Source organism: Triticum aestivum, chromosome 6D, assembly GCF_018294505.1.
Source record: "Triticum aestivum cultivar Chinese Spring chromosome 6D, IWGSC CS RefSeq v2.1, whole genome shotgun sequence".
NCBI classification, from domain to species: Eukaryota; Viridiplantae; Streptophyta; class Magnoliopsida; order Poales; family Poaceae; genus Triticum; species Triticum aestivum.
Window position 1 is genome coordinate 426881913 of NC_057811.1, and position 23017 is coordinate 426904929.

The 23017-nt window shown below is 46.9% G+C and overlaps 1 protein-coding gene across 5 annotated transcripts; it reads right to left on the reverse strand.

The window, feature by feature from the left end:
- Positions 1-16866: 16866 nt before the first annotated feature.
- On the reverse strand, positions 16867-22135 carry LOC123145570 (pentatricopeptide repeat-containing protein At1g73400, mitochondrial). Of its 5 annotated transcripts, XR_006472328.1 has the most exons (4): positions 20302-22135; positions 18721-18777; positions 18394-18520; positions 16867-17743 (listed from the first exon to the last, which is right to left on the reverse strand). XR_006472328.1 is itself a non-coding variant. In XM_044565021.1 (2 exons), exon 1 carries the CDS (start codon positions 22018-22020, stop codon positions 20350-20352), a length of 1671 nt encoding a protein of 556 aa, XP_044420956.1. In that variant the 5' UTR covers positions 22021-22135; the 3' UTR covers positions 16869-17743; positions 20302-20349. The 5 variants fall into 5 exon arrangements, 2 of the variants coding, with proteins under 2 accessions (XP_044420956.1, XP_044420957.1); XR_006472327.1 differs by having other exon boundaries at positions 18394-18777; XR_006472326.1 differs by lacking the exon at positions 18394-18520 and having other exon boundaries at positions 16868-17743.
- Positions 22136-23017: the final 882 nt, after the last annotated feature.

A 23017-nucleotide genomic window follows, 5' to 3' on the forward strand; every position in this document is an offset into this window, starting at 1 on the left:
CCAATATGACCTAAACGGCAGTGCCACAAATAAGTTGCACTATCATTATTAACTTTGCATCGTTTGGCTTCAATATTATGAATATGTATATCACTACGATCGAGATCCAACAAAACATTTTCATTGGGTGTATGACCATAGAAGGTTTTATTCATGTAAACAGAACAACAATTATTCTCTAATTTAAATGAATAACCGTATTGCAATAAACATGATCAAATCATATTCATGCTCAACGCAAACACCAAATAACGTTTATTTAGGTTTAACACTAATCCCTAAAGCATAGGGAGTGTGCGATGATGATCATATCAATCTTGGAACCACTTCCAACACACATCATCACTTCACCCTTAACTAGTCTCTGTTCATTCTGCAACCCCCATTTCGAGTTACTACATTTAGCAACTGAACCAGTATCAAATACCGAGGGGTTGCTATAAACACTAGTAAAGCACACATCAATAACATGTATATCAAATATACCTTTGTTCACTTTGCCATCCTTCTTATCCGCCAAATACTTGGGGTAGTTACGCTTCGAGTGATCGGTCCCTTTGCAGTAGAAGCACTTAGTCTCAGGCTTAGGTCCAAACTTGGGCTTCTTCACTTGAGCAGCAACTTGCTTGCCGTTCTTCTTGAAGTTCCCCTTCTTCCCTTTGCCCTTTTTTGAAACTAGTGGTCTTGTCAACCATCAACACTTGATGTTTTTCTTGATTTCTACCTTCGTCGATTTCAGTATCACGAAGAGCTTGGGAATCATTTCTATTATCCCTCGCATATTATAGTTTATCACGAAGTTCTAGTAACTTGGTGATAGTGACTAGAGAACTCTGTCAACCACTATCTTATCTGGAAGATTAACTCCCACCTGATTCAAGTGATTGTAGTACTCAGACATTCTGAGCACATGCTCACTAGCTGAGCAATTCTCCTCCATCTTGTAGGCAAAGTACTGTCAAAGGTCTCATACCTCTCGACACGGGCATGAGTATGAAATACCAATTTCAACTCTTAGAACATCTTATATGCTCCGTGGCGTTCAAAACATTTTTGATGTCCCGGTTCTAAGCCGTAAAGCATGGTGCACTAAACTATCAAGTAGTCATCATACCGAGCTTTTGTCAAAACGTTCATAACGTCTGCATCTGCTCCTGCAATAGTTCTGTCACTTAGTGGTGCATCAAGGACATAATAGTTCTGTGCAGCAATGAGGTTAATCCTCAGATCACGGACCAAGTCCGCATCATTGCTACTAACATCTTTCAACTCAGTTTTCTCTAGGAACATATCAAAATAAAACAGGGGAGCTAAACGCGAGCTATTGATCTACAACATAGATATGCTAATACTACCAGGACTAAGTTCATGATAAATTTAAGTTCAATTAATCATATTACTTAAGAACTCCCACTTAGATAGACATCCCTCTAATCATCTAAGTGATCACGTGATCCAAATCAACTAAACCATGTCCGATCATCACATGAGATGGAGTAGTTTCAATGGTGAACATCACTATGTTGATCATATCTACTATATGATTCACGCTCGACCTTTCAGTCTCAGTGTTCCGAGGCCATATCTGTTATATGCTAGGCTCGTCAAGTTTAACCTGAGTATTCCTCGTGTGCAACTGTTTTGCACCCGTTGTATTTGAACGTAGAGCCTATCACACCCGATCATCACGTGGTGCCTCAGCATGAAGAACTTTCACAATGGTGCATACTCAGGGAGAACACTTATATCTTGATAATTTAGTGAGAGATCATCTTATAATGCTACCGTCAATCAAAGCAAGATAAGATGCATAAAAGATAAACATCACATGCAATCAATATAAGTGATATGATATGGCCATCATCATCTTGTGCTTGTGATCTCCATCTTCGAAGCACCGTCATGATCATCATCGTCACCGGCGCGACACCTTGATCTCCATCGTAGCATCGTTGTCGTCTCGCCAACTTATGCTTCTACGACTATCGCTACCGCTTAGTGATAAAGTAAAAGCATTACAGGGCGATTGCATTGCATACAATAAAGCGACAACCATATGGCTCCTGCCAGTTGCCGATAACTCGGTTACAAAACATAATCATCCCATACAATAAAATATAGCATCATGCCTTGACCATATCACATCACAACATGCCCTGTAAAAACAAGTTAGACGTCCTCTACTTTGTTGTTGCAAGTTTTACGTGGCTGCTACGGGCTGAGCAAGAACCGTTCTTACCTACGCATCAAAACCACAACAATAGTTTGTCAAGTTGGTGTTGTTTTAACCTTCGCAAGGACCGGGCATAGCCACACTCGGTTCAACTAAAGTTGGAGAAACTGACACCCGCTAGTCACCTGTGTGCATAGCACGGCGGTAAAACCAGTCTCGCGTAAGCGTATGCGTAATGTCGGTCCGGGCTGCTTCATCCAACAATACCGCCGAACCAAAGTATGACATGCTGGTAAGCAGTATGACTTATATCGCCCACAACTCACTTGTGTTCTACTCATGCATATAACATCTACGCATAAAACCTGGCTCTGATGCCACTGTTGGGGAACGTAGTAATTTCAAAAAAATTCCTACGCACACGCAAGATCATGGTGATGCATAGCAACGAGAGGGGAGAGTGTGTCCACGTACCCTCGTAGACCGTAAGTGGAAGCGTTAGCACAACGTGGTTGATGTAGTCGTATGTCTTCACGATCCGACCGATCAAGTACCGAACGCACGGCAGCTCCGAGTTCTGCACACGTTCAACTCGATGACGTCCCTCGAACTCCGATCCAGCCGAGCTTTGAGTGATAGTTCCGTCAGCACGACGGCATGGTGACGATGATGATGTTCTACCGACGCAGGGCTTCGCCTAAGCACCGCTACGATATTATCGAGGTGAATTATGGTGGAGGGGGCCACCACACATGGCTAAGAGATCCAAGGGATCAATTGTTGTGTCTCCAAGGGGTGCCCCCCTCCCCGTATATAAAGGAGTGGAGGAGGGGGAGGGCCGGCCCTCTCTATGGCGCACCCTAGGAGGAGTCCTACTCCCACCGGGAGTAGGATTCCCCCCTTCCAAGTAGTAGGAGTAGGAGTCAAGGAAAGGGGAGAGAGAAGAGAAGGAAGGAGGGGGCGCAGCCCCTCTCCCTAGTCCATTTCGGACTAGGACTTGGGGGGGGGGCTCAGCCTCTCCTCTCTCTTTCCCCTAAAGCCCAATAAGGCCCATATACTCCCGGGCGAATTCCCGTAACTCTCTGGTACTCCGAAAAATACCCGAATCACTCGGAACCTTTCCGATGTCCGAATATAGTCGTCCAATATATCGATCTTTACGTCTTGACCATTTCGAGACTCCTCGTCATGTACCCGATCTCATCCGGGACTCCGAACTACCTTTGGTACATCAAAACACATAAACTCATAATATAACCGTCATCGAACTTTAAGCGTGCGGACCCTACGGGTTCGAGAACAATGTAGACATGACCGAGACACATCTCCGGTCTATAACCAATAGCGGAACCTGGATGCTCATATTGGCTCCCACATATTATACGAAGATCTTTATCGGTCAAACCGCATAACAACATACGTTGTTCCCTTTGTCATCGGTATGTTACTTGCCCGAGATTCGATCGTCGGTATCTCAATACCTAGTTCAATCTCGTTACTGGCAAGTCTCTTTACTCGTTCCGTAATACATCATCCCGCAACTAACTCATTAGTTACAATGCTTGCAAGGCTTATAGTGATGTGCATTACTGAGTGGGCCCAGAGATACCTCTCCGACAATCGGAGTGACAAATCCTAATCTCGAAATACGCCAACCCAACAAGTACCTTCGGAGACACCTGTAGAGCACCTTTATAATCACCCAGTTATTTGTGTCGTTTGGTAGCACACAAAGTGTTCCTCCGGTAAACGGGAGTTGCATAATCTCATAGTCATAGGAACATGTATAAGTCATGAAGAAAGCAGTAGCAACATACTAAACGATCGAGTGCTAAGCTAACGGAATGGGTCAAGTCAATCACATCATTCTCCTAATGATGTGATCCCGTTAATCAAATAACAACTCTTTGTCCATGGTTAGGAAACATAACCATCTTTGATTAACGAGCTAGTCAAGTAGAGGCATACTAGTGACACTTTGTTTGTCTATGTATTCACACATGTATTATGTTTCCGGTTAATACAATTCTAGCATGAATAATAAACATTTATCATGATATAAGGAAATAAATAATAACTTTATTATTGCCTCTAGGGCATATTTCCTTCATCAAGATCTATAGAGATAGATCGTGACGCCTCATTGGTCTTTCACAAAGCATATACCTTGACAAGATATTGAAGAAATTCAATATGGATTAGTCCAAGTTCTTACCTGTATTGCAAGGTGTGAGATTGAGCGCAGGTCAATGCCCGACCTCGGCAGAAGATAGAGAAAAGATGAGTGTCATCCCCTATGCCTCATCCATAGGCTCTATTATGTATGACATGCTGTGTACCAGACCTGATGTGAAGCTTGCGATAACTTTGGTAGGGAGGTACCAAAGTGATCCCGGAATGGAACACTGGACAGCGGTCAAGAATATCCTGAAGTACATGAGAAGGACTAAGGATATGTTTCTCGTTTATGGAGGTGCCGAAGAGCTCGTCGTAAAGGGTTACGTTGATGCTAGCTTCGACACAGATCCGGATGACTCCAAGTCACAAACCGGATACGTGTATATTTTGAATGATGGGGCAGTCAGCTGGTGCAGTTGCAAGCAAAGCGTCGTGGCGGCATCTACATGTGATATTTGTAAAGTACATACAGATCTAAATGTCGCAGATCCGTTGACTAAACCTCTTCCACGAGCAAAACATGATTAGCACCAGAACTCTATGGGTGTTCGATTCATCACAATGTAACTAGATTATTGACTCTAGTGCAAGTGGGAGACTGTTGGAAATATACCCTAGAGGCAATAATAAAATGGTTATTATTATATTTCCTTGTTCATGGTAATTTTCTATTGTTCATGCTATAATTGTATTAAACGGAAACCGTAATACATGTGTGAATACATAGACCACAACATGTTCCTAGTGAGCCTCTAGTTGACTAGCTCGTTGATCAATAGATGGTTGTGGTTTCCTGACCATGGACATTGGATGTCGTTGATAATGGGATCACATCATTAGGATTTAGGAGAATGTTGTGATGGACAAGACCCAATCCCAAGCATAGCACAAGATCGTGTAGTTTGTTTGCTAGAGATTTTCTAATGTCAAGTATCATTTCCTTAGACCATGAGATTGTGCAACTCCCGGATACCGTAGTAATGCTTTGGGTGTATCAAACGTCACAACGTAACTGGGTGGCTATAAAGGTGCACTACAGGTATCTCCGAAAGTGTCTGTTGGGTTGGCACGAATCGAGACTTGGATTTGTCACTCCGTATGACGGAGAGGTATCTCTAGGCCCACTCGGCAATGCATCATCATAATGAGCTCAATGTGACTAAGGAGTTAGCCACGGGATCATGTGTTACGGAACGAGTAAAGAGACTTGCCGGTAACGAGATTGAACAAGGTATGGGGATACCGACGATCGAATCTCGAGCAAGTAACATACCGATGGACAAAGGGAATTGTATACGGGATTGATTGAATCCCCAACATCGTGGTTCATCTGATGAGATCATCATGGAACATGTGGGAGCCAATATGGGTATCTAGACCCCGCTATTGGTTATTGGCCGGAGAGGTGTCTCGGTCATGTCTGCATGGTTCCCGAACCCGTAGGGTCTACACACTTAAGGTTTGGTGACGCTAGAGTTGTAAAGGGAATTGTATGTGGCTACCGAAGGTTGTTGGGAGTCCTGGATGAGATCCCGAACGTGATGAGGAACTCCGGAATGGTCCGGAGGTGAAGATCGATATATTGGACGAAGGGTATTGGAGTCCGGAATTGTTCCGGGGGTACCGGGTGACGACCAGCGTGACCGAAAGGGGTTTCGAAGGCCCTGGCAAGCGTTGGGGGCCTTATGGGCCTAGGGGAGGGGGCACACCAACCCACTAAGGGGCTGTGCGCCCCTCCCACCCCATCTCACGTAACCTGGAGAGGTGGGGTGCCTCCCCTAGGGCAGCCGCCCCTCCCGGCTTGGGGGCCAAGTCTCCTAGGGGTGGGGGCGCCCAAACCCATCTAGGGTTCCCCTTGGCCGCCGCCCCCCTCTAGATGCATCTAAGGGGGCCGGCCCCCTCTCCCCTTCACCCTATAAATAAAGGGGGGTGGGAGGGCAGCCGTACCCTTCCCCTGGCGCAGCCCTCCCCCCTCCTACACCTCCTTCTCCTCCGTTGAGCTTGGCGAAGCTCTACCGGAGAACCACGAGCTCCACCACCACCACGCCGTCGTGCTGCTGGAGTTCTCCCTCAACTTCTCCTCCCCCTTGCTGGATCAAGAAGGAGGATACGTCCCCGGGCTGTACGTGTGTTGAACGCGGAGGCGCCGTTCGTTCGGCGCTAGATCGGATCTTCCGCGATTTGAATCGCCGCGAGTACGACTCCATCAATCGTGTTCCTTGCAACGCTTCCGCTTAGCGATCTTCAAGGGTATGAATATGCACTCCCTCTCTCTCGTTGCTAGCATCTCCTAGATTGATCTTAGTGACACGTAGGAAACTTTTTGAATTATTACTACATTCCCCAACATGCTGCTCTTGTCCCTCCTCGAGTCGCCATGGATCACGCGCTGCAGGATCCGCTCCTCTCCCCCTGGGCTGCCGCTCCTCTCCCCCCTAGCCGCTGCACCTATCCCTTCACGAACTCCTGTGTATCTCAGGCTGCTAGAGGTGCCCGTCATGATGGGCACGGCAGAATCGCCTGCCGCCGCAGGAGGGAGCCCCACATACCCTAGCTCGATGGGCTCGCCAGCCGCCTGGGCGAGGTCCTCACCATGGTCCTCGAGCTCCACAACCATCTTCATAGCCATCTTAGGCTAAGTTGAAGGGAGCATGGGGCCACGCAAAGAGGTGAGGTCTCCATGGGGACAATGGAGGACGCGATATGAGAGGATGGATGAGAGGAGAAAGAGAGAGGGTCGTGGCCGATGCTTGCTATGATTTACAGAGAGGAAATTCTGATAGGGGGGACATTGAGATGGCACTGTTCAGCAACTGCTACAGGCTATGGCGAAATAGAGCAATTGGAAGAAATTGACAAGGTAAGTAACATGATTCAATTTAATCATCTTCAAATATTTGATGATCTGTGAACCTCTTTGAAGTTAAAAAGGTTTCTGTTTAGGCATCTCATAGTTCATTGGATGTAGACAAGTAGGATCAATTACAAATTCTTGGATGTAAATGACTTTCACTTTCTAGCTTTCATAAAATTTAGATATGTACTCTTTAACAGTATGTCGTGGTTGATGGTGGTTCTATGAAGTGATTGAAATTGTCATGTTGGATAATATTGCTTTTACTGGCAGCTGCAGTGCTCTTATTATTATATTTCCACAAATATCATCACCTTTTGCTATTTATGTAATGATATGTTCCTTGACTGAAATCAAACCCTTTAGTATTATTGTTATATTCCTTCACAGAAAGCAAACCTGGTTCATGGCTAACTTATAGAGTAGCGGATACAGAGTTCAAAACCATCAATCTCTGGAACACTCTGGCCATGTATTTGATTTTGTTGAAGACCCAATATATGATAAGGTGCCACATTTCCTGATGTTGAGCTATATGTACTCTACGAGCAGAACCACCATGACAAACATACAGGTCAACAGAATTCAGAAAGTTATAGTTTATTTGCTCTATACAATAATGGCTTCAGTTTCCATGAAAATCGTTAACTAGACTCCCATGACCGAGGTGGTGTATTATTCTGCAAAAAGTAGTATTTTGCCCTTTAATGTTTTTTCACATCCATGGTCATATATGCTGCTTGGACGAAACAATTTATCAATTCCAACTGCAGCTGGTAGGTGTCGTGATGGACAGGGCGATCACAGCGGACAGGGCACCAACGGCGGTTGCTCGCCCCCACCCCCTGGGGAGCCCTCCATGACGGTGCATGGGAGGAAGAGATGGGGCCATGTCAACGGAGGAGGTAGGCACGACGTGGGTGACGGCGGCGCAGAGCACTTCGACAAGGGAGACTTGAGAATTGGGAACGGTAAGGAAGTTTTTTTTTGAGAGAGATCTTGCCTGCTTTATTGATTCTCAACAATGTTCATCGGTACAAGGTTTTGGTCATGCGGCATGCCCAACCAAATATGTCTCCCTACACCTAGATTACAACCAAATTTGGCGAGATTGTGAGCTAAAGAACGATAAGGAAGATGAGTTCGTGCGTCCTTCTGTCTACCTCAAAGTGCTTTGTTTGGGTCAAGCCCAAATAGTTAAAAAAAGAATAAACTCTTCCCAACCAAACAACTACCTGTAAAAATTCACTAACAAAAAGGGCCTAAAAACTACCTGTAAAAAAACTTGACACAGTAAAGAAAGTTTAAAAATGTTCACAGTTTTACATATGTTCACACTATTTTTGTTTCAAAAAATATGTTCACACTTTTAAAAATATATTAAAAGTTCCCAAAAACGAAGTTCCATTTTTACTGAAAAAAACAATTAGAAATGTAAAACAAAAACATCCTCTTCAAATAAACATCTGTTCAAAAAAAGTTCTTCTTTAGAGAAATGTTCCTATTTTCATAAAAACATTAAATATTCTTAGAGAAGTGTTTCATTTTTATGAAAAATTTAACTTTTATTAAAATAAGCAAATTTCCATGTTTAACCTTATTATCGACGTTTATTAAAATTGGATACAAAAAGGGTGCATAATAGCACATGAAGCAGGGCGTGCCTTTTTTTCGCGTGGTGCAACGCATGAACATTTGTACTAGTCTACAGTCTATACATGTTGCTTCGGATTGCAAGGTGGTGATCGATGACATCAAGCAAAAGAGTGGGGCAGTCTATGGTGCCATTATACATGAAATAATATATTACTCTAGTAGTTCCACTTTATGTAATTTCGTTCATGAGTTTAGGAGCTCAAATTTTGAGGCTCACAATTTAGCGAAATATACTTTACAACTAGGGGTTGACTGCCATGTTTGGTTAGGCCATCCGTGATCTTTCTTTCATCCATTTGAACATTGTGACGGTTTAGTAAAGCTTTGCCGACTGTCTAAAAAAATGGAGGTCTCTTGCGTTGTGACTAGTCAACATGTGTCTTTTGGACCCCAAGTGTTGATGTTCAAGCTTTCAGTCGAGATCAGTTTTGGCATCTCGGTAGAATTACAAATATGATACTCCCTCTAATTCAATTTTTTTTCGAGGGTACGCCAATGGCGTACCTTAGCTTTATAGAAGGGAGAGAAATATGTACAAGAGATTACACATGTGCTAGCTAGGCGTCACAAGTCGTCCCTAACCAACCCTCCACACCACTCCCTAGGTCTACTCGGCTACTCTACAACTGGTTGTCCTCCAAACGCTGCTGCCAGGGCCCAGGTCCTAAGATCATCGAAGATCATGTCCACCGTATCCCACTCGTTCTTGATCATTCCGGTGCCGAAAACCCTCGCGTTCCTTTGCTTCCATAACGTCCAACAGGTTAGCATCACGAAAGAGTCGAAACCTTTCCTGGAGTGCTTATCTATCCGTTTTCTGCCATCCGTCCACGACTGCACCAAACTAGAGTCGAGAGTTGGGCAGAGGTCCACCATCAAACCCATCCTGACGATGCAAGGGAACCAAACTTGCCACAAGAAAACGCACTGCAGCAGTATATGATCGACTGTGTCCTCCTCTTGTTCACACATGTAGCAGTTTGATGTTTGGTCTTGCAACCCGTGCCTGGTTCTTCTATCCGATGTCCACAGTCTGTATTGCACGGCGAGCCACATGAAAATCTTGCACGCAAGAGGTGCCCAACACTTCCATATGGCCCCGAAGGAGTGGAATTTAGTTCCTCCCTCACACAACATCTTGTATGCCGAGGACGCCGTATATACGCCTGTTGCATTCCAAGCCCAGATGGGACGGTCCTCCACCTGATCATCCAGCTGGACCTCCATGAGAATCTCTCAAAGTCCGATGAACTGGGTGAGACCCTCAGTACATAGACTTCCTACTAGATCATCCATCCATGCATGCATGTACATCGCATCTCGCACAAGCCTCCGGTTAGCTACTTGTGTCTGCACCTTTGCTGCCACCAATGGAGCAACCTCTTTGATAGTTGCGCCGTGTATCCATCGGTCTTTCCAGAACAAGGTTTTGTCTCCTGATCCAACCTTCCATTTGACAAGGCTCCCAAATGCTTGGTCAACTTTTTTGTCCGCGGTCAAGGTTAGGCCTTGCCAAGGCCTAGACTCGTCTGTGCGTCGGAGCCATTCCCATCTCAATCTTAAAGCGATGCCGTGTTTATACATGTCAATGACTCCAAGCCCTCCCATGTGCTTCGGCCTGCATACCCTAGTCCATGAGACAACACATTTGCCCCCATTCACCGCCTCCGTCCCAGCCCAGAAGAAGGCTCTACACCCTTTGTCCACTCTTTCCAGGGGCCATTTCGGGGCCTCTGCGATCATGAGGTGATGTGTAGCTCGCGCTCTCATAACTTGGTTGACAAGTATGAGCCTCCCAGGCCTCGTCACCATGCCCCTTTGCCATCCTGGCAAAATGTGTAGGGCTGTATCAACAATGGGTTGCCACTCGGATCTTTTTAACTGTTTTATGCTTAGTTGGAGCCCTAGATATTTGCACGGAAATGTGCCGATCTTCCATGGCAGAGCAGACTTGACAAGCTCCTCATCCTCACTCTCCGCTCTGATCATGATTGCCACTGATTTGGCATAGTTAACTTTGAGTCCTGATGCCACTCCGAAGAGGGTGAGAATTTCCTTAACGAACATGAGATCTGACCAAGTTGGCTTTATGAATATCACCACATCATACGCATATAGAGACAAGCGCTGCATAGGGCTACATCCATTGATGGTACTAAACACTCTGTCCTCATGCGCCTTGCAGATGATTGCCGTAAGAATGTCCATGGCAATGACAAACAGCAAGGGTGATATGGAGTCCCCTTGCCGAAGCCCTTTCGCATGGATGAATTTGTCGCCCGCGCAACCATTCACCAAAACTCTCGAGCTGGCAGTAGTAAGCAGGATCGCGATCCAGGAGATCCAACGCTCCAAGAAGCCTTTAGCCCTTAACACCTCAAACAGAAACGGCCACGCCAGAGAGTCGAATGCTGTAGAGATCTCCAGCTTGAGTAACACACCCTTGGCTTTCCTCCTATGCATCGAACGCGCCATTTGCCGGACCAGGAGGAAGTTGTCATGCAAGCATCTGCCCTTGATGAAAGCGGACTGATTTGTCTGAACTAGCTCTCCCATGCGTGGCCTTAGCCTAGCGGTCAACAGTTTGGATGCTATCTTGGGCATACTATGCAGAAGGCATATAGGCCGGAAGTCAAACACTGCGCATGCTTCCGGGGATTTAGGGATAAGTGTGATCAATGTTTGATTGAGCCTTCCGAATCCCCTCCCGTTGCCAAGGAAAAGTTTGTGCACCGCCGCCACAATATCATCCTTGATGATCTCCCAAGCCTTTTGGAAGAAGAGGCCAATGAACCGTCCGGCCCAGGCGCCTTGTCCAAAGGCAAATCCTTGATTGCACCCCAAATCTCTTCTTCAGAGAAAACACGGTCTTGCTCCGATAGATCAATACTCGTGACGCCCAGATCTTCCAAATCGAGTGTGAAATCACGGGCACAGTCTTTGCCAAGTAGCTCTTTGTATGCCTTGTAGAAAGCTTCCTCCTTGCCAATCTGATCTGTGATGATGTTCCCGTCCACGTCAGGGATGGTATGTGGTTTTTCATTCGTCTCCCATTTGCAACCAAGTGGAACAATTGCGTGTTAGCATCTCCCTCTCGCAACCAGGTGACCCTCGATCTCTGTCTCGCAATGGTCCTCTCTAGAGAGGCCAGCCCCAGAACTAGCTGCTTGAGGGTTCTTCTAAGCCATCTCTCCTCCTCCGTAAGTACTCGACTCTCCTGAGCACAGTCAAACCGCAAGATGACTATGTTGGCAATTGCAATTTGCAGTTTTATATTTCCTATCTCCTTTTGTCCCCAAGTTGCAAGTGCACGGGCTGTATTTCGGAGCATGATGTCAAGTCGCATGAAAGGTCAGTTATGTCTGGGTGGCAGACCCAAGCCTCCTTGACGACATCCAAGAACCCGTCCATCTTGACCCAAAATTTCTCGAAACGAAACCTCCTCCTGACATGCACGCGCTCATGTAGCGCAAGGTGGAGCGGGCAATGATCAGAGTACTCCGTAGATAGCGCTTGCAGCAAACAATCTGGATGTTCAAGCTCCCAATCGACGGAGACAAAAGCACAGTCAATCTTTGTGAGTGTGGGTGTCTCCCGTTCATTGCTCCACGTGTACTTGCGTCCATGCAAAAGGAGCTCCTTAAGCGCGTTATCATCGACAAAACGCTTGAACTTCCCCATCATTCTCCTGTCCAGGTTGGAGTTACTTTTTTCTACCGCATATAGGATAAGGTTGAAGTCCCCCATGATAAGCCAAGGCCCTGGGCTTAGCGATCTACGCTCCGTAAGCTCGTTCAAAAAATTGATCTTGTGATCATCCTCCTGCGGCCCGTATACTACTGTTAGCCACCATGGCACTCCCTCCGTGGGCAAAACGTATCCAGTAATGCTATGGGAATCATTGACAAAATTTGTCAAGCGTACTCGCGTGGTGTCCCAAGCCACAAGGATACCACCTCTAGTGTCCGACGCCGGCAAATAAGTGAAACCATCATAGTTCGGCCCCATGCATTGCAAGATTACAAAAGTGTCCACCACCTCTAATTTAGTTTCTAAGATACAGACAATCGCCGCGTGACCAGATTCTACAAATCCTCTAAGCGCCTTCCTTTTTGCTGGATTGTTGAGACCTCGAACATTCCAGCACACCAGCTCCAGGGCGTTGAGAGACATCAGAAAATATGCCTCCAAAGTCACCCGTGCAAACACGCCTACTGCACCAAAACCGGCTCAGCCATCCCTGTCTCCTCTGTAAGATTGAGTGGTATCGCCTTCCCGAATATAGCTGCGATGGCCCTCAACTGCGGCTCCTGAAGTGGTGAGTCAAACACCGTACGCAACTAACCTAGCGCATCCTCCGAGACCGCCAGGTCATCACAGTCAAAACTTAGAGTTTTGAGCAAAACCGTTTCAGCTGCTGAGGCCTTCGTCTTCCTTGTGTTGCCGGCACACATGGATCAGGTTGCACGTCGTGGAGTGAACGGGTCCTGCCCAGTTTTGACCCCACGTGGCCCTTCGAACTCTTTGAGCAGCAGCGGCGCTAGTTTTTTGAGAAGTCTGGCACAAAATGCCTTAATGTTTCCCAGGGCCGCCATCTCCTTAGCAGTTAAGTGCCCCTCTTGAATCTGAGATGCACGTGCACCAACGCCCGTAACGCAGCCGCCATGCAGCTGCATTTGCATGCATGCAGTTCTCGTGGTCACATCGGCCTCCGCAGTGATTGCCTCAGACTCCTGTCCAGCGGGACCCAGTTCAGTCGTATCATTTGCCGAGCGCGCTATCTCCTCCGTTGCCGCTAGTTGCAGCACATCCGACACGGGAGCCCACCCTTTTGCGGTTTTGTCTGGCAGATGCACCAGCGAGGAATCAAGCTGCATGGCCTCCTCACCTGTTCCCGGGTGGGATTGGGTAGTGGTGGCCCCCTCGAGGCAACCCACAACCGTACACGCCAGGTCCACAGCCCTGTCTCCCGAGCAGGGATTGGCCAGGGTTGGCTCCACCAATGCGACGACCAAGTTAGCCTCTCCCAGAGTTTTGCTTGCGCCCTCGGGATCGGAAGGAAACCCTTCCTCAAAAGCCTCGCCCATCGTTTTATCCTCGTTCCTTTTCTCGACCTCGGTTTCTGGTCCGGGGTTGTCTGCACCCACATCGGATTCCTGATTGGCTCCAGTCCTAATCTCTACCTGGTCAAAAGTGACCTTATCCTGCCCCAGCACAGTGAGCTGCACCGGATTGGCCACCACCTCAGCGTGTGCAGGCCCCACTCCTGTACTCCTCCCTGGATCTTCTGTGGCCAACAGCTGCAGCGCTAGCGGAGCACGTGCGGCAGCGGCCACATCGTCCTTCGGGCTCGCCGTAGTCCCCATGGTACTGCCACCGAGTGCGCATGCCGTCGCCACCGCGCGAGAGGCCATCGGCGGAATGCGCCAGTCTGATGGACCAATGCGCCCAACCAGGGCCTGCCTGTATGAGCGACCTGCTGCGCCACCAGCCGGTGCTCCGCCACGGTGATCACGGACGCCCCTAGTCCATGGCAGCACACGCCATTCGCCCTGGCCGGAATAGTCCCCAAGGTCCTCCGGCATTCCACTCTGCCCGCTTCCATGTGAGCTAGGCGGTCTCAACCAGCGCTCAGGACCCTCGTGATCACGAATTCTCCCAATGTGTATGATGGTTTTGTACTCTAGCAAAGCCCGGGACGTAGGCAATCGTGCGCCCGACCCTACATTCGTCTTCGGCTCCGGCACCCAAAGGCGCTTGTCCACCGGCACCTCCTCCAGGTCGACGCACCAAGCTCGCAACTTGAAGAGGGAGAGATCTTCTCTGTTCTCAGTTTCTGGCGCCAGACTCTCAATCAAGCATGCCGAACCAAGCAACTCAACCGCTGTCTCCTTCGTCCACGCATGGGAAGGAACTCCCTCGATCATAAGGTCAACCTACGAGCGCATCACCCTGGTAACAACCTGCGCTTGCTTGAGCCACGGCTTGATGAACAACTTGAAGAAGCCGTGCTCGACGGTGCCCGCAACTAATGCCCTGTTACGAAGCTCTGGCGTGGCGAACACCACCAGGAAGTCCTCAGGATGGAACTTGTGGACCGAGAAACGATGGCGGGGGATGTGCAGCTCCTTGGAAATTGCCTCGGCCGCCTCCTGGCACGACACCGCCGGTCTGGTGCCGCCCACATAAGCCACCACTGCCAGCCTAAGTCGTTGCTCCAGGTCGTCTATCTCCTGTGTCCAGCGAAGCACGCATACACCACCAGTACCCGCGGCTGCATCAGCCGAAGCATGCACGAACCCCACAGGTGCGATGACCAGCGGCACTGGCGAGGTCCTCTCCAGCGGAGAGGTCTGCCTAGTCGCCGGCGTCAGCCTGTGCGCAAGTCCGGCCTGCGTCGGCAGCTGCGAAGACCGCGCAACCTTGGCAACGGCATCTCGCCTGAGCTCTTCCTCTGACCTTGGGCTTCTCGGGCGCTTGCAGTCCGTGGAGATATGGCCCTCCAGGCTGCACCGGATGCAGAGCGGGGGAAAACTGCAGTCGTCTCTCCTGTGTCCCTCTCGGAAGCACTTGAAGTAGAGGCCGAACAGGTCAGCCGGGATCTCCCTCCTCTCCGGCGACGAAGCAGGGGAGCGTGACCTAGATCCACTCGCCGCCGCCATCTTCATCTTCTGGAAAGCTTTCCTCTTGCGCCATAGCGCCTTGCGCGAAGGACCGGGCTTGCGCCAAGGGACGGCGGATCCCGCAGCCGGTCCAGGGTTTGCACCAGCCGGCGCACCTCCAGCGCTAGTCGAACCGCCCTCAGATCCCGACGAGCCCGACAACCCGAGCCCGGAGACGATGGGCTGAAGCCTGGAGGACACCGACGCCGGGCTCGCGGGGCCGTCCGCCATGACGAGAGCGAGCGGAAGCGGAAGGTCCGCGGGGGGGACCGGGGCCCTGGTGGCCGCCAGCGAGAGAGAGGTGGACGCCGGGGCAGGAGTGGCCGCCGGCGGGGGAAGGGGAGGGTGGTGGACGCCGGGGCCGGGGTGGCCGCCGGCGGGGGGGAGTTCGCTAGCGGGGGAGTTCACTGGTTGCTTCGAAATCCCTCCGATTCAATTTAATTGACGCTCTTTTAGTACAACTTTTTGAATCGGAGGTAGTATAATTTTTGGCCCACGGGACAATGGTGGTCCGGACCTAGAAGACACACTCTTCTCCTTTTTTTCATTGTCGAGGCAATTGTTATGTATCACTATATCGTATGTCCAACATGGCAAACATGTGACCGCATAAGTTAAAATGATGGTGGGTGAAGATAAATGTGTTGCATGTGTAAGGGAACGAGTGATGATTGTTTTTACCCTCGAGCACCATGAATATCTTTATTTTGAATATAAAAAATACATTCCAAAAAACAAAAGGTGATTCTAACTTGTACATGTTAGAATGACACAAAAAAGACAATATGGAGATCTAAAATAGTAAACACTGGTAGTGCTATTCACAATTATGGATCACCCTGTTTTGTTTCTCTACGCAACTTGCAAATAAAACTAATTTTCTTCAACTCATCAATAGTGCATTTTCGACATTTGCGCCCTTTTTTTTCTGTTTATAAGTTTTTTTTGTATTGTTTGAAAACATAGAGCTGTTCAGGAGGCAATATTTATACTGCTTAGGAGGCAATATTTGTTTATAAATTGTAGAAGATTTTCTTTTCAACCCATTTGATGAAAAATCAGCTATTGACATCCTCACTTTAAATAACATATACACTAAAAATGTGCTAACATCTTTCCATGGCCGGTGCAGAACTAAAAACAGTAAACGACTATAATATATATATATATATATATATATATATATATATTGATTGTTTCACTTACATAAGTATATACAGCAAAAGTTTATACGACAAACAACACGGTATGTGTGGTAAGCAACTTCATATTTGAAATTGAGCTATGATGCTTTAGGTCGTTAGAAGATAAAAATAAATCCAGAAAAAAGAAGTCTATACGACAAGATGTGAAGATGTGGTTGTGAACCATTAAAAATGATCAAGAAACTCGTATATGACATATTTTGCTGATATAAACAGGCTCGTCAGATCCAATCTATGTTCTGACTGGCTCAAGTAGCTTTCTGCTAATTTTAACTGAAATAAGTTTCTTAAAAATGCTACAATTACATGTATTGTGCTTGGGTCCAACAAGGACAGAGAAAAGGTCCCTAAAAAAGGCGAATTCCTAAGTAACGGCTGGAACAGTTGATCCAATTTCAGGAAATTAGGGTACCCATCTCAGGTTGTGGTTCCATGTCTCCACAATAATAGACCAGGGTTTCTTGGATGTTTTGTTTTTCTGTTAGTTGTATGTAAGGACAAAGACATGACTGCATATCAATATATGTTACAGAATGGGCTTATGTTGAAATAACTGGCCTCAATTTAGGCGTGGGCCAAACCCTTCTCCCCCTGTCCAAGGGCCGGCTCTGATGAGATGGAAACTGAAATCACTTGGCAGAGGTTTCTTTTCCGTCAGAACCAGCCGTATTTCTACCTTCCCTAAAAAAAAACCGTATTTCTACCTCGGAACTCATGAAAACTTTGGCATACCCACCTCGTCGGAGGACGGGCCATGGCATGGCATGGCAACCACGAGTTCAGATAATTTGCTTGCGCGGCCGTACGACGCAGGGGCTCTCAGTCCCAAAATTTCTTCCGAGTCGTTACATTCCAGGTTCTCAACATGCAGCTATTCTATGCCATGCACCTATGCCGTCCTGCGCCGACCTGACTAGTTGCTCACAGGTCACACAGCACTGCTGATATGGGGCTAGGAAACCAAGCCCGGCCACGAAATTTTGCCCACTCTGTTCTTAACAACACTGGCTGCCACCTGTATAACAGTCAGACATCACATAGCCGTTAGTAAAAGCTTGACCGAGACCTTATTCATAGATGATATGAGCTCAATGTAAACATGGATCAACTGGGGGGTATTCAGCAGCGCTGCTGCTCTTTTCCAAAAGCAAGGCAGCTGAAGAGATGGTATAACCCGCTCCAGTACAGAATTGGAGCTTGTCAATCTAATATATTGATCAGTATAGCAAGGAAAGTGCAGCACACCGACAAACAGCAAGATGAAAACCTGATCTATCCTTCAGCTCTCTCCAGTCATCAAAGCTTGGTAATATAAGACTTTAGAGAAAATGGCACATCCAGTTAGTAAATTTCGGCTACACTGAAGTGCTATGTGTGACGCATTTTCGTTGTCAGTCAATTTGTTTACTCTAGCATGTGATAGTTAATCCATTTCCTGGTGTCCCTAGTTTAATATCATCTGATCAGCAAACTAGCTACGTTAGCAGGACAGTTTTTTCAGAGGTGGACAGCTTTGAGTAGCAGCCAAGCAACCACATTTGTTCAGTATCGCCATAGTGTATACAAGCATATTTGCTCATTGGTGTTTCTTGTTTTTTGTAGCGTACCAATAACACAGGAAGAAATGCAGATGTTCTGTGGAAAATAAGTGCATCTGGCATTCACCTCTTCTTTTTAAAACCGGAACCCCCCTCATTTCTGTTCTAATAACTGGATGAGTAAGATTCTGCTTGAAATAAGTCTGCTAGTAACATGTTCCCAGACAAGCTGGGCTCTCGAGACTCCAGAGTATCTGAAATTGATTTTGGTTGTCATGTGGAGACAAGAAAAGTTGTGTTGAATTGCATGCTTAATGACAGGAAATTCAGTCTTGGGCCTTTGTGGTTCATTTGAGAGAGAGGCAAAAAAAGAAGAAAAAAAAGGTTACACAAGAGAACTAAGGAAAAAGCTTTATGGGGTGTGCATATGATGTATAAAGCAATGAAAACATACACTGCTGCTTTCACTGCAAATTGCTCAGACAAAATGTGCAGACTTGTATCAACCACCCTGTAAAAAGGAAAAATATGTATGTTTTATAATATAGATAACTCGGCTTACCATAAATCCAATCAGAAAGTAAAGGCCAAAGAACTGCAAGTTACGTCCTTGGTTAGTCTAATCGATGAACTTGTCGTGCCATCACCAGAATGAGCATAAATATCTCACAGAAGCACATATACCACCAATAATTGCGCTTCGGAACAAAAAACACCAGACACCATAACTGAAACTAGTTACTGCCTTTACTACTTTTTGGAACTAGATCACCACAGCTACGATTCAAGTTCTCATCTCCCTACTGCTTACGGCCAGGACGGCGATGATTGGCTACAGTTAGTTATATCTGCTCAAACCTGCTACAACTAGCCATCTCTTTGTCCTGCATTTTCTCTGCCCTCAAGTATGCAAGTTTTCAAGAATTGGTATTTCTTTAACTTTGCTCGGTGAGAGTTGGCATATTATCATTAATCAATACAGTATATTCTTGTTATTTCTGCAATAGAAGAAAAGGACATCACTTATTTGCCTGAAGAGACCAAAAATACGTGTGGAACGGGAAAACCAACAAAGGGTAAATTGGTTTAGGCAGTAGATTGGTTTAGCTGGCTACTTGCATAACACAAACATTAAGTTTTACACTAAGTTTCCATTAAGCCAATTCATCTTGGTCAAGTAAAAGGAAAACTCAGAGCTTTACAACAGAAAGCGTTTAAAATAGAAGCAACCAAGTAAGGGATTTTCATATTTCAGTAGGTAAAATAAAAAATTGGCTCAGGTTCCAGAGTATTTACATCATAGCCTGTTTAAATTAAAATAGCGAGAAAAACCCAGCTATTAGTATTAGTATATCTTTATTGCCACGTAAGTTTCTCTGCATTTCTTTCAGGCAATGAACCGGTTTTTGGAGTGTGGTAAGGTAGGACTGCAAACCAAGCTATACCAGCAAATGCAGGTATGATACAAGGATAAAACTAAAGTCGATTGAAACACGCTGGTTTGTAGTTTATATTGATCCATCTACAACGTACTGTTGCATAGGTTATTGAATTTATCTCAGGCAGCAAACTGATTTTTAGAGAAGGGGCGGGCAGCCGACAAGTGCTACTCCCTCCAATCCATATAACTTGTCTTAGATTTGTCTAGATACGGATGTATCTAACACACAAGTAATATGGATCGGAGGGAGTAATATATATGAGGGAAATTCCATTGAAACAATATACAAAACGCAAGTGTTAGCCACCAAAAACGTGATTGCCTACCACAGTATTGTAGCAACCGTTTTGGTTCTAAAGTTTAAGTTTGAAATATTACAATACAACTACACATTAGAGTACATTGTGTCGCTGTTAGCTGCCCTTTGGTAAAACGATGTCCATGTGATTAGCATCCATATGTAACTTAGGCCCTCCTTGCTCAGGGAGAAGTAGGCAAAATAAGTACTGATGACCAAAACTGTACAGAATGCAGCACATATCTAATACGGCTACTAATAGTTGGCACTTGCCAGTAAACCAGGGAAGTGGTTACCTCATGTACGCTCTTGACTATTCGTGCTAACAATAAATCTTGCAGAACTCATCTCCTTCTAATACCAATGCTCTTCTTCTTCTGTGTGATCGAAAAACGTCTTGACATTGCAACATTGTAAAATTTTCTCATATGCTCTGAAAGCCGATGTATTGCGCCAAGGTTGCCAGCAGCTGATAATTGCAGCATGATAGAATCGAACTTCTTGTACGACAGTTTCATGTCATGGTTTATTACTTCATCTAGAAGAGTGGTCGCGTCTTCCGTTCTTCCACAATCAAACAGCCCATCAATCATTATTTCGTATGTATCAACAGCACGCCGACATCCTCTCTTGTCCATTTCAGTCCAAATATCGAGTGCCCTGTGTGGCTCTCTCATCCCAAAAAACATCATCATCAGCATATTGTAAGTATGAACACTGGGCTCACAGTGTGCTTCTATCATCCTCTCGGCAAGTTTGAGCGCATCATCAGCCTTCTGAAGACTACAAAGCACCTCAAGAAAGCAATTGTAAGTGACAATGTCAGGAGGAAACCCAGCCTTCCCCATCTCCTCCAAAATGCAGTAGGCAGCATCGAGTCTATCCACCAAGCACATGCCTTCAATCAAATCTTTAAAGGTTGATACATCAGGCATGCAGCCACGTTTAATCATATCTGAAATCAGCTCAAAGCACTCGTCCATCCGATCAGCTTTGGCTAGCGCAACAATCATAATAGCATATACCTTAGCAGTGGGAGAGGATATCTTCGACCCCTCGGTCCTCATGAACTCAAACAACTCTCTTGCCTCCGAGATCAAACCAGCGCTGCAGAACGAGTCAATAGCAGCAATGTACGTGAAGTTCTCTGGGGTGTGCTTCATCTGAATCATTTCCTCGAGCACCTTCATGGCCTTCTTGGGGTCCCTGGCGCGGCACCACCCAAAGAAGAGGATGCTGTAGGTCTCGGCATTTCCCTGCAGCTTCTTCTTCACGCGACCAAACACCGTCTCCGCCTCCCTGACCATCCCGCACTTGCAGAACGCGTCCAGGAGGATGTTGAGCGCGTCGGTCTCCGGCGGCGTGCGCATCCGCACCCGCCGCTTCTTTGCCAGCTTCCTGAGGTTGGTGAGGTGCTTCTCGGTGTAGGCGCGCAGGATGCCCAGCAGGTCCTCGACGGGCACCGACCTCGTGCCGTGGCGCTTCATGTGGTCGAGCACGTCGCAGAGGACGCCGAACTGGCGGGACTTGTACCGCGTGCCGGAGAGGATGTCGATCATGTCGTTGTACGTCCGGTGCTCGTGCTCGTAGTTGTCCTGCTGGGACGCCCAGGCGAAGAAGCGGAAGGCCAGCTTCTCCTCGTAGCGCAGGCGGTGCATCACGTCGGCCACGAGCGGGGTGGTCAGCTCGGCGCCCAGCGCGTCGAGGGCGGCCTCCGTGCCCTCGTTGGAGCCCTCCTCTGTCTCCGTCACCGCGTCGTAGATCCTGTCGGACAGAGACGCGACGTGCTCCTCCTGGAGGTTGGTGGGGAGGAGGACGTGCCCGGAGGAGAACCGTCGCGCCGGGAGGTCCGGGAGACGGCGCCGCGGGGGCGGGGGCGGGGGCGGGGCCTGAGCGCGGTTTGAAGGCGGGGAGGATGCGCGCGAGTAGTATGCGGCGGCGGGGGAGGACGAGGGCGCGGCGGCGAGAAGGCGGTGGAGGTGGCGGAGCCGGAGGGGGAGGTTGGGGGATATCATGTGGCTTGGGAACGCGAGGCAACGGGGGATGGGGGATTCGGAGGCTGAAACGGACACGGCGGCCGGCGGCCGGCGGCGCGGAGGGTGCTTGTTTCGATGGTGGGTTCTGACGACTGAGAAGAGGGAGGGGATTGTAGGCCTAACACTGTGGCCCAGACAGACTATCTAGGCTAAGCGGGCCGAACGTAATGAATTGGACTCATTACACACATTTTTCCAATCCCTAAAAAAAACACATTCTTCCATCTTCTAAAAAACATTTTTCCTTAAATCCTTTATTAAAACTAATTCCCCTAAAATATTAAAATTAATAATTAATAAAAAATAAACATTAAAACATGATGTAAGGTTTTGTCGTCCGCTTCTCCTTCATATGTTTCCCCTCCCTCTCGCATTTTGATTTTTTAATCAATTTTCCCTAAAAACCGCCTCAATTGCTCCACATTTTATTACCTTATCAGATAAAATTATATTTTCTTTGGTAAGTCAATAAGCGCTTAATTACTAAATAAGTGTTTATCAAACAGAATATATTTTTATACAATCACATTCATGTGAGCAGGTAAATTACGGGCTAACCTACTACTCCCTCCGTTCTGAACTATTTGTCGCTTGTATGGATGTATCTAAATGTATTTTAGTTCTAGATACATCTATTTCTGCGATGAGTAATTTGGAACGAAGGGAGTAGATATTTATGCCTCATTGCAACGCACATGCAATTGTATAGTTCCTCAAAACAAGTATAGACACGCTGCATTTTTTATGAGTATTTATCTAGAAGAAAATTGATAGAACCAACGGAGATAACTGAGCTGCATATCAGGCCAAAAATGATTCTTAGTAAATCATATATCTTCTTTTCTTTTTAATTGATGAGGTGCATACATGGATTATATTAGCAAAACAATAAAGGAAAACAACTAACTTAGAGTCCTACGCGTCCGTTTAGTTCTCCTAATTTATAATTCATGTGCGGGGTCAACCACGTCTTATA

What these genes read in the sequence shown, in the direction of transcription:
- LOC123145570 (XM_044565021.1), bottom strand. Translation starts at nt 22,020, where the DNA reads ATGATATCCCCCAACCTCCCCCTCCGGCTCCGCCACCTCCACCGCCTT.